Source organism: Zophobas morio, unplaced genomic scaffold, assembly GCF_036711695.1.
Source record: "Zophobas morio isolate AGI-343-1 ecotype UQ-CSIRO unplaced genomic scaffold, CSIRO_AGI_Zmor_V1 ptg000004l, whole genome shotgun sequence".
Lineage (NCBI taxonomy): Eukaryota > Metazoa > Arthropoda > Insecta > Coleoptera > Tenebrionidae > Zophobas > Zophobas morio.
Genome location: NW_026972109.1, coordinates 3,340,744 through 3,354,375, shown reverse-complemented (window position 1 = coordinate 3,354,375; position 13,632 = coordinate 3,340,744). Strand labels below are relative to the sequence as shown.

The 13,632-nt window shown below is 34.0% G+C and overlaps 1 protein-coding gene across 3 annotated transcripts in view; it reads right to left on the bottom strand.

The window, feature by feature from the left end:
• Window positions 1–13,632, bottom strand: part of LOC135137635 (protein sidekick) — a 205,715-nt gene that overhangs the window by 11,068 nt on the left and 181,015 nt on the right. For all 3 annotated transcript variants that reach the window (XM_064067345.1, XM_064067353.1, XM_064067363.1), the window contains 6 exons: window positions 11,996–12,628; window positions 11,284–11,945; window positions 11,000–11,228; window positions 4,226–4,528; window positions 3,986–4,169; window positions 3,715–3,930 (listed from right to left, as the gene is read on the bottom strand). In XM_064067345.1, coding sequence (XP_063923415.1) covers window positions 3,715–3,930; window positions 3,986–4,169; window positions 4,226–4,528; window positions 11,000–11,228; window positions 11,284–11,945; window positions 11,996–12,628 — 2,227 coding nt within the window. The remainder of the gene's footprint in view (window positions 1–3,714; window positions 3,931–3,985; window positions 4,170–4,225; window positions 4,529–10,999; window positions 11,229–11,283; window positions 11,946–11,995; window positions 12,629–13,632) is intronic.

Here is a 13,632-nt window from a genome sequence, read left to right as displayed (position 1 = left end):
AATAAAACACAAGAGATTTGAGATTCTTTTGATTAAAAAAAATAAACACTTGATTACCAAGATTTTTCGGCTTAAAAAATAAACCAGCAGGGACCTCCAAGATTTTTTGGAGATTTTTTGGACTTCCTTAAAAGAATAAAACACAAGTGATCTTAGAGATTCTTTCGATTTCTTAAAAGAAATAACGTCAGAGAATCCTGTGTTTCGACTTCTTTAAAAAGTAAAACACCAGAGGCTTCAAAGATTTTTGGACTTCCTTAAAAGAATAAACACAAGTGATTTTGAGACTCTTTCGACGTTTTTTTTACTTAAACGCTAGATTCCCGAGATTTTTCCGGCTTCTTTAAAGAAATAAAGCACTAGGGACCCCAAAACTTTTCGGACTTCAAAAAAAAAATAAAACATGGAATCTTCGAGATCCTTTAGACTTAAAAAAATAGTAAGAAAATAGAGGCTTCCAAGATTTTTTGGGCTTCCTTAAAAGAACAATAAAACACAAGAAATTTTGAGTGCTTAAAAAATAAAATACCAGGGATCTCCAAAATTTTTGGGCTTTCTTAAAAAAATTTAAAATAAAACAAGAAATCTCCGAGATTCTTTCGAGTTCGTCAAAAACATAAAACACCAGGGATCCTCAAGATTCTTCAACTTCTCAAAAATAAAAAATAAAACACCAAGATTCTTAGATTTTTTTCAACTTCTTTAAAAAAATTAACGTCAGATTCCAGACAGATTTTCCTCATTAAAGAAATAAAACACTTGGGATCTCCAAGCTTTTTTGGACTTCCTTAAAAGAATAAATAACAAGGGATCTTCGAGATTCTTTCGATTTCTAAAAAAAAATAAGGTCAGAGATTCCCGAGTGTTTCGACTTCTTTAAAAAGTAAAACACCAGAGGCTTCCAAGATTTTTTGGACTTCCATAAAAGAATAAAACACGTGATTTTGAGATTCTTTCGATTTCTTTAAAAAATTAAAACACTTGATTCCCAATATTTTTTCGGCTTAAAAAAATAAAACACCCGGGACCTCCAAGATATTTTGGATTCCTTAAAAGAATAAAACAGAAGGGATTTTCGAGATTCTTTCCATTTCTTAAAAAACATCAGTTTCCCGAGTGTTTCGACTTTCTTAAAAAGTAAAACACCACAGACTTACAAAATTTTTTGGGCTTCCTTGAAAAAATAAAACACAATTGATTTGAGATTCTTTCGATTAAATAAAAATTAAACACTTGGCTTAAAAAATAAAACACCAACTATTCTCAAGATTTTTCAACTTCTAAAAAAAAAAAATAAAATAATAAAACACAAGAAATCTCCGAAATTTTTTCGACTTATTTAAAAAAATTGACGTCAGACATTCCCGAGATTTTGCTCATTAAAGAAATAAAACACTAGGGACCTCAAAGATTTTTGGACTTCCTTAAAAGAATAAAACACAGGGATCTTCGAGATTCTTTCGATTTCTTAAAAAAACGTCAGAGGTTCCCGAGTGTTTCGATTTCTTTAAAAAGTAAAACACCAGAGGCTTCCAAACATTTTTTGGACTTCCATAAAAGTATAAAACACAAGTGATTTTTTTAAATTAATCGCTGGAGATTCCCCAAATTTTATCGGTTTCTTTAAAGAAATAAAGCACTACGGACCCCAAAATTTTTTTGGACTTCAATAAAAAATAGAACAAGGCATCTTCAAAATCCTTTAGACTTAAAAAAAATTAATGCCAGATTTCAGAGATTTTTTCGACTTCTTAAAAAAAATAATAAAATACAGGCTTCGAAGATTTTTTAAATTTCCTTAAAAGAATTAAATACAAAGGATTTTGAGATTCTTTCGGCTTAAAAAATAAAACACCAGTGACTTCCAAAATTTTTTCGACTTCTTTAAAAAAAATTAACGTCAGAGATTCCCGAGTGTTTTGTCTTCTTCAAAAAGTAAAACACCAGAGACTTCCAAAAATTTTTGGACTTCCATAAATGAATAAAACACAAGTGATTTTGAGATTCTTTCGATTTCTTTAAAAAATTTAAACATTGTATTCCCAAGATTATTTTCGGCTTAAAAAAATAAAACACTAGGGACCTCCAAGATATTTTGGACTTCCTTAAAAGAATAAAACACAAGAGATCTTTGAGATTCTTTCGATTTCTTAAAAAAATAACGTCAGATTCCCGAGTGTTTCGACTTCTTTAAAAAGTAAAACACCAGAGGATTCAAAGATTTTTTGGACTTCCTTAAAAGAATAAAACACAAGGTATTTGAGATTTTTTCGATAAAAAAAATAAACACTTGGCTTAAAAAAATAAAACACCAAGGACCTCCAAAATTTTTGGGCTTCCTAAAAAAAATTTAAAATAAAACACAAGGAATCTCAGAAATTTTTTCGACTTAAAAAACACATAACGTCAGATTCCCGAGAGATTTTGCTCATTAAAGAAGTAAAACACTAGGGACTTCCAAGATTTTTGGACTTCCTTAAAAGAATTTTAAATAAAACACAAGAAATCTCCGAGATTATTCGAATTCGTCAAAAAAATAAAACACCAGGACTCTTTTTCCACTCTTCTTTAAAAAAATTAACGTCAGAGATTCCCGAGAGATTTTCCTCATTAAAGAAATAAAACACTAGGGACCTCCAAGATTTTTTGGACTTCCTTAAAAGAATAAAACACAAGGAATTTTGAGATTCTTTCGATTTCTTTAAAAAATTCAAACACTTGATGCCCAAGATTTTTTCGGCTTCAAAAAATAAAACACCAGGGACGTCCAAGATATTTTGGACTTCCTTAAAAGAATAAAACACAAGGCATCTTCGAGATTCTTTCGATTTCTAAAAAAAATAACGTCAGAAATTCCCGAATGTTTCGACTTCTTTAAAAAGTAAAACACCAGAGGCTTTCAAGATTTTTGGACTTCCATAAAAGAATAAAACCCAAGTGATTTTGAGATTCTTTCGACTTTTTTTTAATTAAACACTGGAGATTCGCGAGATTTTTTCGACTTCTTAAAAAAAATAATAACAAAAAGAGGCTTCCAAGATTTTTTGGACTTGCTTAAAAGAATAAAACACAAGGGATCTTCGGCATTCTTTCGACTTCTTACAAAAAATTAAATTCTTTAAAGAAATAAAACACAAGGGACCCCCAAGAAATTTTTGACTGTTTTTTGACAAGAGATTCCCGATTTATAAAAAAAAAAAAATACAGCAGGAGTGAGTTTTTGGATTTTTCTCAAAAAAAAAAGTATAAACAGTCGACGATTGCGATTGGCTCTTTTTCATTGAAATAGGACAGAAAATCTAACACACGATTAAATTTTATTTTACAACAAATGCTCCACTGTACGCCTCTCACTACTTTACGCCCCCCAATTTAAAAATATGTAATGCAATTTTTAGTATCCTAAATTACGACTTTTTTTAAATTTCATCCAAGCCAACTATACTTGGAACAAGAAAGAAATCATGATATATACCACGTAGACTGGTGTAATATTACGGTTAAGTAGCGAGGAGTCAAATACATTAATCCAGCGTCCACTGTGCAAAGAAAATTCCTGTGCCAAATTTCATATGGAGCCGTTCCAAAGATATTAAGAAAAAACATTTATAACCTGGGTGTCTCATATTTTATGTAATTTATAACACTTATCACGTATATTATCGTTGAATTTAGCTTTTAGCTTTGACGTCCACTGCGACTTTCTTAACTCACCTCAACGGCGCGAATCCATCTCTGCCCGGCGTCCAGCTGAAAGTGATCTGCTTACTTTGTACCTGACTGCGACTAATCTGCGGCATAGACGGCGACTGCGGCGTATCACGATTATTCGTCGTAAAAACCAAAGCGTGAGCCGTTTTGCCCCATCCCAGCCTGGTCTGTGCAGTCACAGAAAACATGTAATATTTCTCCGACTCCAGCTGAGTAAACCTGCAATCACCCATTCGTCACGATCGCACAAACACGCACCAACCACAAACCACACCTGAAGGTTCGGTCGGACGGAGGAAATTCCTTGTACGATTTGTTATTAACATTGGCGTTGTTGATGTGGTAGGTCACTCTGTAGGCGAGAATCTCGCCGTTGGGCTCCTCGGGCACGTCCCAGATGACCCGAGCGCTGGTGACGGACACGTCGGGAAACGAAACGTTGGATGGAGGTCCGGGTACTGCGGTACAAATTTAATCACTTACAAAATATAACTTAAGTCGGGTTTTCACCCACCGTCTTCGAAGGTGCGCACGCTGACCACGGGCGCGCTCGGCTCGCCGTCCCCCAGCCTCGTGTACGCCAGCACCTGGACGCGATAAAGCACGAATTTCCTCAATTCGGTGAGAGTGGTTGTAAAAGTGGAATTACTGGCGATGAGTTTGTACTGTACGGGGGATTTCGACTCGGCGGCGTAATACACTTTGTAGCCTTCGATTAAGCCGTTTTGGTGTTCTTTGGGAACATCGCCCCATGTTACGACGATCGTTGTTGAAGAGGTTGCATTGGCTTGGACGTTTAATGGTCCAAGTGATGGCACTGGAAATGGCAAGTTCGTTAAATTGAGAAGCGAGAAACTGAGATTCGACGGTTTTTGCGGTGATTGTGTTTGAAGGGTGGTGTTTGCACATAACGTTACTGCACCACAACAGTAAATAATTATTGCGGATAAAGTTTGTGCGACAATGTGGCGTTTTTATTTGGTCGATGGAGGTCGGAAACTATTCCGAATTGTTGTCGAAGTTGGGCTGGATTTATGGAAAAAGGTTGGTATTCATGCATTCACGACATGAGGTATGTCGTATTTGGAATAAATCCGTGACTGTGTTTTTCATATTCAGGGGCGATCCTAGGGTTGCAGCAAAGGAATTTTATAGAAAAAAAATTGAATCATCGATAACTTTGCTGGATTTTTCAGTTTTCCACTGGTTGAGAAAAATTTGGCTAATTCTCTCACAATTTTTTTTTTAATTTTCTAGTTCTATATTGTGAGTTGGAGAATTTTTTGTTTCTATAGACACTTTCACACAATGATGTGAAAATTATTAACAAAATTAAATGTAGACATGAAATCTAGTACTCTAGTAAGTCATGAAATTTATTTTTGAAATAATGATGTCAATACCAACGCGTTCCTTTAATATTAATTACATTTCGAATAATTTTAGAATATTGTTTTTTACAATCAAAATCAGGTCAGGTCAGGTCAGGTCAGGTCAGGCCAGGTCAGCTCAGTACTAAAAAAATAAATACTATTATGTGATCTACTGTCATTAAATTGATTTTTCAAGTTTTTAAAAGTACCATAATAAAATAGAAGGAATTTCCGAGGTTCTTTTGATTTCTTAAAAAAATATCTTAAACACTTGATTCCCGAGATTTTTTCCCGGAACCTCCACAATTTTTTGGACTTCCTTAAAAAGTAAAAAATAAAAACACAAGAAATCTTCGAGATTCGTTGAAAAAATTATTGGCGGAGATTCCCGCGTTTTTTGTTTTTAAAGAAATAAAATACTGTTCCAAAAGATGTTTTGGATTTAAAAAAAAAATAAAACCAGGAATCTTCGAGATTCTTTAGACTTAAAAAAAAATCAGAAGCTTCAAAGATTTTTTGGACTTTCTTAAAAAAATAAAACACAAGGGATTTGGAGATTCTTTCGATCTTTTAAAAAAAAAATTGAACGCCAGAGATCGCTGGGATCCCAAGATTTTTTGGACTTCATTAAAAAAAGGATCTTCGAAATTCTTTCGATTTCTAAAAAAAAAAATAAAATAAACGCCAAAGATTCCCGATATTTTTTCGGCGCAGTTAAAGAAATAAATCACCAGAAACCTCCAAGATTTTTTGGACTTCCTTAAAGGAATACAACACAAGGGATCTTCGAGATTATTCCGATTTGTTTATAAAAATTAAACGTCAGATTCCCCAGTTTTTTCTCTTCTTTAAAGAAATAAAGCACTAATGACCCCAAGTTTTTTGGACTTCCTTAAAAATTAAAAATAAAAACACAAGAAATCTCCGAGATTCGTTAAAAAAAAATATTGTCCGAGATTCCCAAGTTTTTCGTCTGTAAAGAAATAAAACTTTTCCAAAAGATTTTTTGGATTTTCTTCAAAAATTAAAACAAGGAATCTCCGAGATTTGTTCGACCTTTAAAAAAAATAAAATATCAGAAGCTTCTAAGATTTTTTAGGCTTTCTTAAAAGAATAAAACACAAGGGATTTGGAGATTCTTTCAACTTCTTAAAAAAAAAAAACAAACGCCAGAAATCGTTTGCCCCAGATTTTTTGGACTTCATTGAAAAAAAGGATCTCCGAAATTCTTTCGACTTCTTAAAAAAAAAATAAACACCAAAGATTCCCGAGATTTTTTCGGCGTCTTTAAAGAAATAAATCACCAGAGGCCTCCAAAATTTCTTGGACTTCCTTAAAAAAATATAACACAAGTGATCTTTGAAATTCTTTCGATTTCTTTAAAAAAATTAAATGTCAGATTCCCTTGTTTTTTCTCTTCTTTAAAGAAATAAAGCAGTAATGACCCCACGATTTTTTGGACTTCATTAAAAAATAAAACAAAATATTTTCGACTTCTTAAAAGAAATCAAATTATATAATAAAAAGAAAAATAAACTCCAAAGATTCCCGATTTTTTCGGTGTCTTTAAAGAAATAAATCACCACAGGCCTCCAAGATTTTTTGGACTTCCTTAAAAGAATAAAACACAAGGGTTCTCCGAGATTCTTCCGATTTGTTTATAAAAATTAAAAACGTCAGAGATTCACCAGTTTTTTCTCTTCTTTAAAGAAATAAAGCACTAATGACCCCAAGATTTTTTGGATTTCCTTAAAAAATAAAAATAAAAACACAAGAAATCTCAGAGATTCGTTAAAAAAAATATTGTCCGAGATTCCCAAGTTTTTCGTCTGTAAAGAAATAAAACATTTCCAAAAGATTTTTTGGATTTTCTTCAAAACTTAAAATAAAGAATCTTCGAGATTTGTTCGACCTTTAAAAAAAATAAAATATCAGAAGCTTCCAAGATTTTTTTGACTTTCTTAAAAGAATAAAACACAAGGGATTTGGAGATTATTTCGAATTCTTAAAAAAAAAAAAAAATTAAACGCCAGAAATCGCTAGCCCAAGATTTTTTGGACTTCATTGAAAAAAAGGATCTCCGAAATTCTTTCGACTTTTTAAAAATAATAATAATGAAATAAAAAAAAGACATAAACGCCAAAGATTCCCGAGATTTTTTGGATGTCTTTGAAGAAATAAATCATCAGAGGCCTCCAAGATTTTTTGTATTTCTTTAAAAAATTAAACGTCAGAGATTCCGAAATTTTTTGTCTTCTTTAAAGAAATAAAACACTTCGGACACCCAAGATTTTTTGGACTTCCTTAAAAAAATAAAACAAGGAATTTCCGAGCTTCTTAGGACTTACAAAAAAACACCATATTTCCGAGATTTGTTCGACTCTTAAAAAAAATATATCAGAGCCTTATAAGATTTTTTGGACTTTCTTAAAAGCATAAAATACAAGGGATTTTTAGATTCTTCCGACTTAAAAAAAAAAAATAAACGGCCGAGATTAGAGAGATTTTTTGGCCTTCTTTAAGGAGTTAAAGCACTACGGACCCTAAGATTTTTTGGACTTCACTAAAAAAATAAAACAAAAGATTTCCGACTTCTTAAAAGAAATCAAATAATAAAAAAAAGAAAAATAAACTCCAAAGATTCCCGAGATTTTTTCGGTGTCTTTAAAGAAATAAATCACCACAGGCCTCCAAGATTTTTTGGACTTCCTTAAAAGAATAAAACACAAGGGTTCTCCAAGATTCTTTCGATTTCTTTAAAAAAATTAAACGTCAGAGATTCCCCGAGTGAAATAAAACGCTTGGGACACCCAAGATTTTTTTGACTTCCTTAAAAAAATAAAACACAACGGGATCTTTGAGATTATTCCGGCTTCTTTAAAAAAATTAAATACCACAGAATCCTGAGATTTTATCGTCTTCTCAAAAAATAAAAAAAAACACTAGAGACCCCCCAAAGATTCTTGGACTTCCTTAAATAAAATACGTGATTCTTTAGACTTCTTAGGAGTCTCCGAGATTCTTTCGAATTTATTGAAAAAATAAAGCATCAGAAAAATCTTTGGAGTTAAAAAAAAATAAAACAAGGAATCACCGACATTCTTTAGACTTAAAAAAATCTATATCAGAGGCTTTCAAGATTTTTTGGACTTCCTTAAAAGAATAAAAGACAGGATTTTCGAGATTCTTTCGATTTTTTTTAATTAAACGTCAGAGATTCCCGAATTTTTTGTTTTCTTTAAAACATAAGGACATTTGAAATTATTTTGACTTCTTTAAATAAATTAAATCCAGAGAATTCTGAGATTTTATCGTCTTAAAAAAAAAGCATTGGACACCTCCCCCAAGATTTTTTGGGCTTACCTAAAAAAAAATAAAACAAGGAAAATAAATAGGATTTTGAGATTCTTTTGATTAAAAAAAAAATTAAACGGCAGATTCCCAAGACTTTCGCTTTCTTTAAAGAAATAAAGCACTAAAGACCCCAAGATTTTTAGGACTTCATTAAACAAATAAAACAAGAGATCTCCGAGATTCTTTCGTCAAAGGTTTTTTTGGCGTTTTTAAAGAAATAAATCACCACAGGTCTCCAAGATTTTTTGGACTTCCTTAAAATAAAAAACACAAGGGATCTTCGAGATTCATTCGATTTTTTACGTTAGAGATTCCCCCGAGTGTTTTATATTCTTTAAAGAAACAAAACGGTTGGGACATCCAAGATTTTTTGGACTTCCTTAAAAAAGGAAAACACAACGGGCTCTTTGAGATTATTTCGGCTTCTTTAAAAAAAATTAAATATCAGAGAATCCTGAGATTTTATTGTTTTTTTTTGGCTTCCCTAAAAAAATGAATCACAAGAAAAATAAAATACCAGGGTACCCTAAGATTTTTGGATTTCTTTAAATAAAACACGTGGTTCTTTTGACCTCTTTAAAAAAATTGAAAACTAGAATCCCGAGATTATTTCGGCTTCTTTAAAAAAAATAAATATTAGAGAATCCTGAGATTTTATCTTCTAAAAAATAATAATAATAATAATAAAGCACTAGAACCCCTCCAAGATTTTTGGGGTTACCTAGAAAATTAAACACAAGGAAAATAAAATACCAGCTCTCCCAAAATTTTTGGACTTCCTTAGATCAAAAACGTGATTCTTTCGACTTCTTTAAAAAAATTGAATACCAGATTCCCGAGATTTTTTCGACTTCTTAGGAGTGCCCGAGATAAAAAAAATAAATAAATAAAAAAATAAACCAGTGATCTCCTAGATTCTATCGAATTTGTTAACAAAATAAAACACCAGAGGCCGCCAAAAATCTTTGAAGTTCCTCACAAGGGATCTTCGAGATTCTTTCGACTTCTTTAAAAAAATTAAACGCCCGAGATTTTTTCGCCTTCTTTAAAGAAATAAAGCACTAGGGATCCCAAGATTATTTGGACTTCATTAAAAAAATAAAACAAGTGATTCTCTCGACTTCTTAAAAAAATAATCACCAGAGGCCTTCAAAATCTTTTGGACTTCCTTAAAAATTAAACGTCAGAGATTTCCGAACTTTTGTCTTCTTCAAAGAAATAAAACACTTGGGACACCCAAGATTTTTTGGACTTACTTAAAAAAAAAAAAACACAGAGCATCTTTGCAATTCGTTCGATTTCTAAAAAAAATTAAACGTCAGATTCCCGAGTTTTTTGTCTTCTTCAAAGAAATAAAACACTTGGGACACCCAAGATTTTTTGGTCTTCCTGAAAAAGGTAAAACACGAAGGATTTTCGAGATGATTTTGGCTTCTTTAAATAATTAAATCCAGAGAATCTTGAGATTTTATCGTCTTTAAAAAAAAACACCAGAGACCCCCCAAGATTTTTTCGACTTATCTAAAAAAATAAAACAGGAAAATAAAATACCAGGCTCCTAGGATTTTTGGACTTCTTTAGATAAAACATGTGATTAGTTCAACTTTCTTAAAAAATTGAACACCAGATTCCCGAGATTTTTTCGACTTCTTAGGAGTCTCGGAGATCAAAAAAATATATAAAAAAATATGCCCTAGATTCCAAATTCTAAAAATTTTCGTAATTCTTCTCTCCTATTTTTTCCAATTTTCTTTTTCTATATTGTGAGTTCGAAAGCTGTTTTGTTTCTCCTCTCACTGATATGAAAATTAACAATAAAATTAAATAGGGGAGTAATAAAAAATAAATATTTGAGTATAATTTCGTTTTTTCACGTGTACAGTCTAATACCAAACGACTGACATTGAGATTTAGGTAAATTAAGTGTCAAATACGGAGTGACCATTAATAATAATTGAAGCAAATTTTTGGGTTGCCAATTCTGAACTATTGTCAGTTCACAGTTGTCAATTTTGACATGAGCGCACCTAACAACCAATGAAAAAATGGCACTAATGAATTGATGCTCAAAATTTCAATCTGGTATCACATTTTAAATATGTTGCCAACTTGACAAAAAAAATCACGAACATTAATAGACACGATAATTGCAATGCCAACATTTTAAAATTTAATTATTAAATCTGTGAACTCATTTTGAACTTTTTGAAAGAACGTATTCGAGTGTATTCTTGTTTTCTTTGCTGATTAAATGTTAAATTAGTTAAATGTGATAGCAGCCTTTGTTATTACGACACACCGATGTGGCCGAACTTATAAACAATTCCTGGAAATATTTACTACAGCCGAAAACGTCACACCTAATAGGACCGCCCCTGTTCTATCGACGAACACATCAAACAACAACCACCTCATTTAATTAACCTTCAATAGAAAACACAACAGAACAAAAAAAGTGGAAAATTCTGCGAAAGATATCAGATAGTGGATTTTCGTGAAGACTTAGACTTTCTTTTATATTTTCGGAGAACAATGTTATTAATTCCAGAAAACACACATACCTGATTCTCGTGTTCTTTCCAAAGCAATCGGCCCGGCCAAAGAACACCCTACGTCGTTGCACGCTTGCATGGACACTTCATACTGGGCGAACTCTTCCACCCCGACTATAATATGAGAGTTGGCTGTATGATCATCAATTGTCGCTGTATGACTCTCTCCGGTTCGGGCTTCTACGTAACTGATCGTGTACCCCCTGGGATTCCCGAACCATTCGACTTGTTGCAGAGGCTAAAATAACCCCATTTAGCATTTTTTTATATTTAAAAGCAAAAAAAAAACATACAATCCATCTCACTCGTAGTTCGGTAGCACTCATCGCTCTCACAGTTACGTTCTTAGGTGGATGTGCAGGTGGCGCTTGAATCGTTTGAAACTCCTTAGACGCTTCCGATGGTTCAGAAGCCCCGACTACATTATTAGCAATCAACCTCAGCTTGTATAGAGTAAAAGGAACCAACCCCGTTACTGTAATCGTGGTTGCGTCAGGATCCGTGATTTCGAAAACCACAAACCATGAAGCATTTCGAGCGGTTTGGGCTTCCACGGTCCACTTGGTAATTGATGAGTTCCCGTCGAAGCCTGGAGTGAATTGAAGTACTACGGAGAAGGCTTCAATGTTGGAGAGAGCTAGCTTGGAAGGGGGGTGCGGCAGCACTGGTTCCACTCCCGACTGGATAATGGCCACTTTTGGGGGTCCCGCACCCACGGCGGTCCACGCCGTCACTTCAAACTTATAGTGAGTAGTGGCTTGCAAATCCGTCACTTTCAAACTAAGAGTTTCAGCAGTTAAGTTCTTCACTTTAACAGTGGCGGGCTTGTCTTTGATTTGGTACTGGATTTGATACCCAATCAGGATCCCGTTGATGTGTTTCGGTGGCTGCCACAACACTTTCACCGCTCGGTCACTAATGTCATCAAACTGAAGACTACTAACTTCATCAGGAACTGCAAAAAGTCACCTAGTGATGGTCATACTTAGTTACATTTGCACCTACCATCTTCCTTTGTTTTGACGTGCACGAAGTCGCTGATTTCGCCGTCCCCGGGGTCCGTGAAGCACAAAACCGACACGTTGTAGTCAGCGAACTTCTCCAACCCCCCCATGACGGCACTCTGTTCCGCGTTAGGGTTCAGCAAGTTGGGGTGCACCGTCTTCACTTTGGCCTCCACAAACTCCCCGTTCTTGTTGCTTTGCCACGCCTGGATTTTATACCCCTGGTTGATCCCGTTGATTTTCTGCGGGTCTGGCGGGATCCACCTGATCTGGATCGCGGTGGAGTTCACGGCTTTTACCTTCTGGATGATCGGGGGGGCTTCGGGTACTCCTTCCTTGGTTTTGATTTTGGCGCCTTCGGTGAACACGCCCACGCCTTTGTTGTTGTAGGCTGCTATTTGGACCATGTAATCTTTCCAAGTGATCAAGTCTTGGATTAGGTAGTTTCTTTGCGCTTCGTTCGTTATGTTTTGGACCGTCCAAGGACTGTCGTTGTAGCCGAACAGACGGTATCTGATTATGTAGCCGAGGATTTGTCCGTTGCGGTGTTCTTCGAGTGGGGGCTGCCATTGGGTTATGATTTCGGAGGAGCTGCGAGCCGAGCCGACGAAACCGACCGGGGGTCCCGAGGGCGCTAAAATGTGCGAGTTGTAAAGTCGGGGTGGGTGATTTGCTACGTAGACCGGTCGCTGGGTGTTTCCAGGGGAGGAATTAATTCGTGGCAGGTGGTAGTTTTGAAAAAAGTATTATACGTAACCTTGAACAATGACGTAACGAAATTTCTGCTCATTATGTTATGTATTTTATTATGTTTTCTAGGTTATTGTACGTAAAACATAACTGTTCCATTTAAATTTTAATTTAATGTCACTCATGGATAAACTATGGTATCTTTAGTGTTACAACATCACGTTAATTGAAACGGTTTTGTCCTGTAAAACGATCTAAAAATACCGCAGGAATGCAATATTTGACATGAGTTACGTAGGTAACTAATTAATTCCATAATTTTCATGATTTCACAACTGTTAATTATTATCAATGTAACCATTCAAATTAATTATTGACTAATTAGCCTTTAAAAATTATGAAATATGCATAGTACATACTTTGTGTAATTAATTACTTCCACTTAATTACAATTAAGTAATGTCGCGTGCACTTCATTATCAATTCATTATGAAATTTATTCATACTGGTAATCATGGCTTACAAAATTTTCTTAAAAACTAAAATTAAACATAGTTTATTAATACCGGTTGACTATTAATGATTGGAGCAAATTTTTGGGTTGGCAATTCTGAATTATTGGTAGCAGTGTTAGCATGTCAGTTCACAGTTGTCAATTTTGACAAAAGCGTGCCTAAAAAACCAGTGAGAGGATGGCAGGTTAGCTGAAGTCAGGTCAGGCCAGGTCAGGTTAGGCGCCCAAAATTTCAATTTGACATTTGGTATGTATGCCAACATAAAATTTTAAATCTGCCGCCAATCTGACAAAAAAATCACAAAAATTAGGTCGCTCGATATTAAAAATAATTAAAAACAAAGCAAAAGTGTTACTGGACTAATTATTACTTAAATGCAATTAAACAGTATTGTCTATATTTCGACTAAATGATTAATTAATTAGAGTTTAAT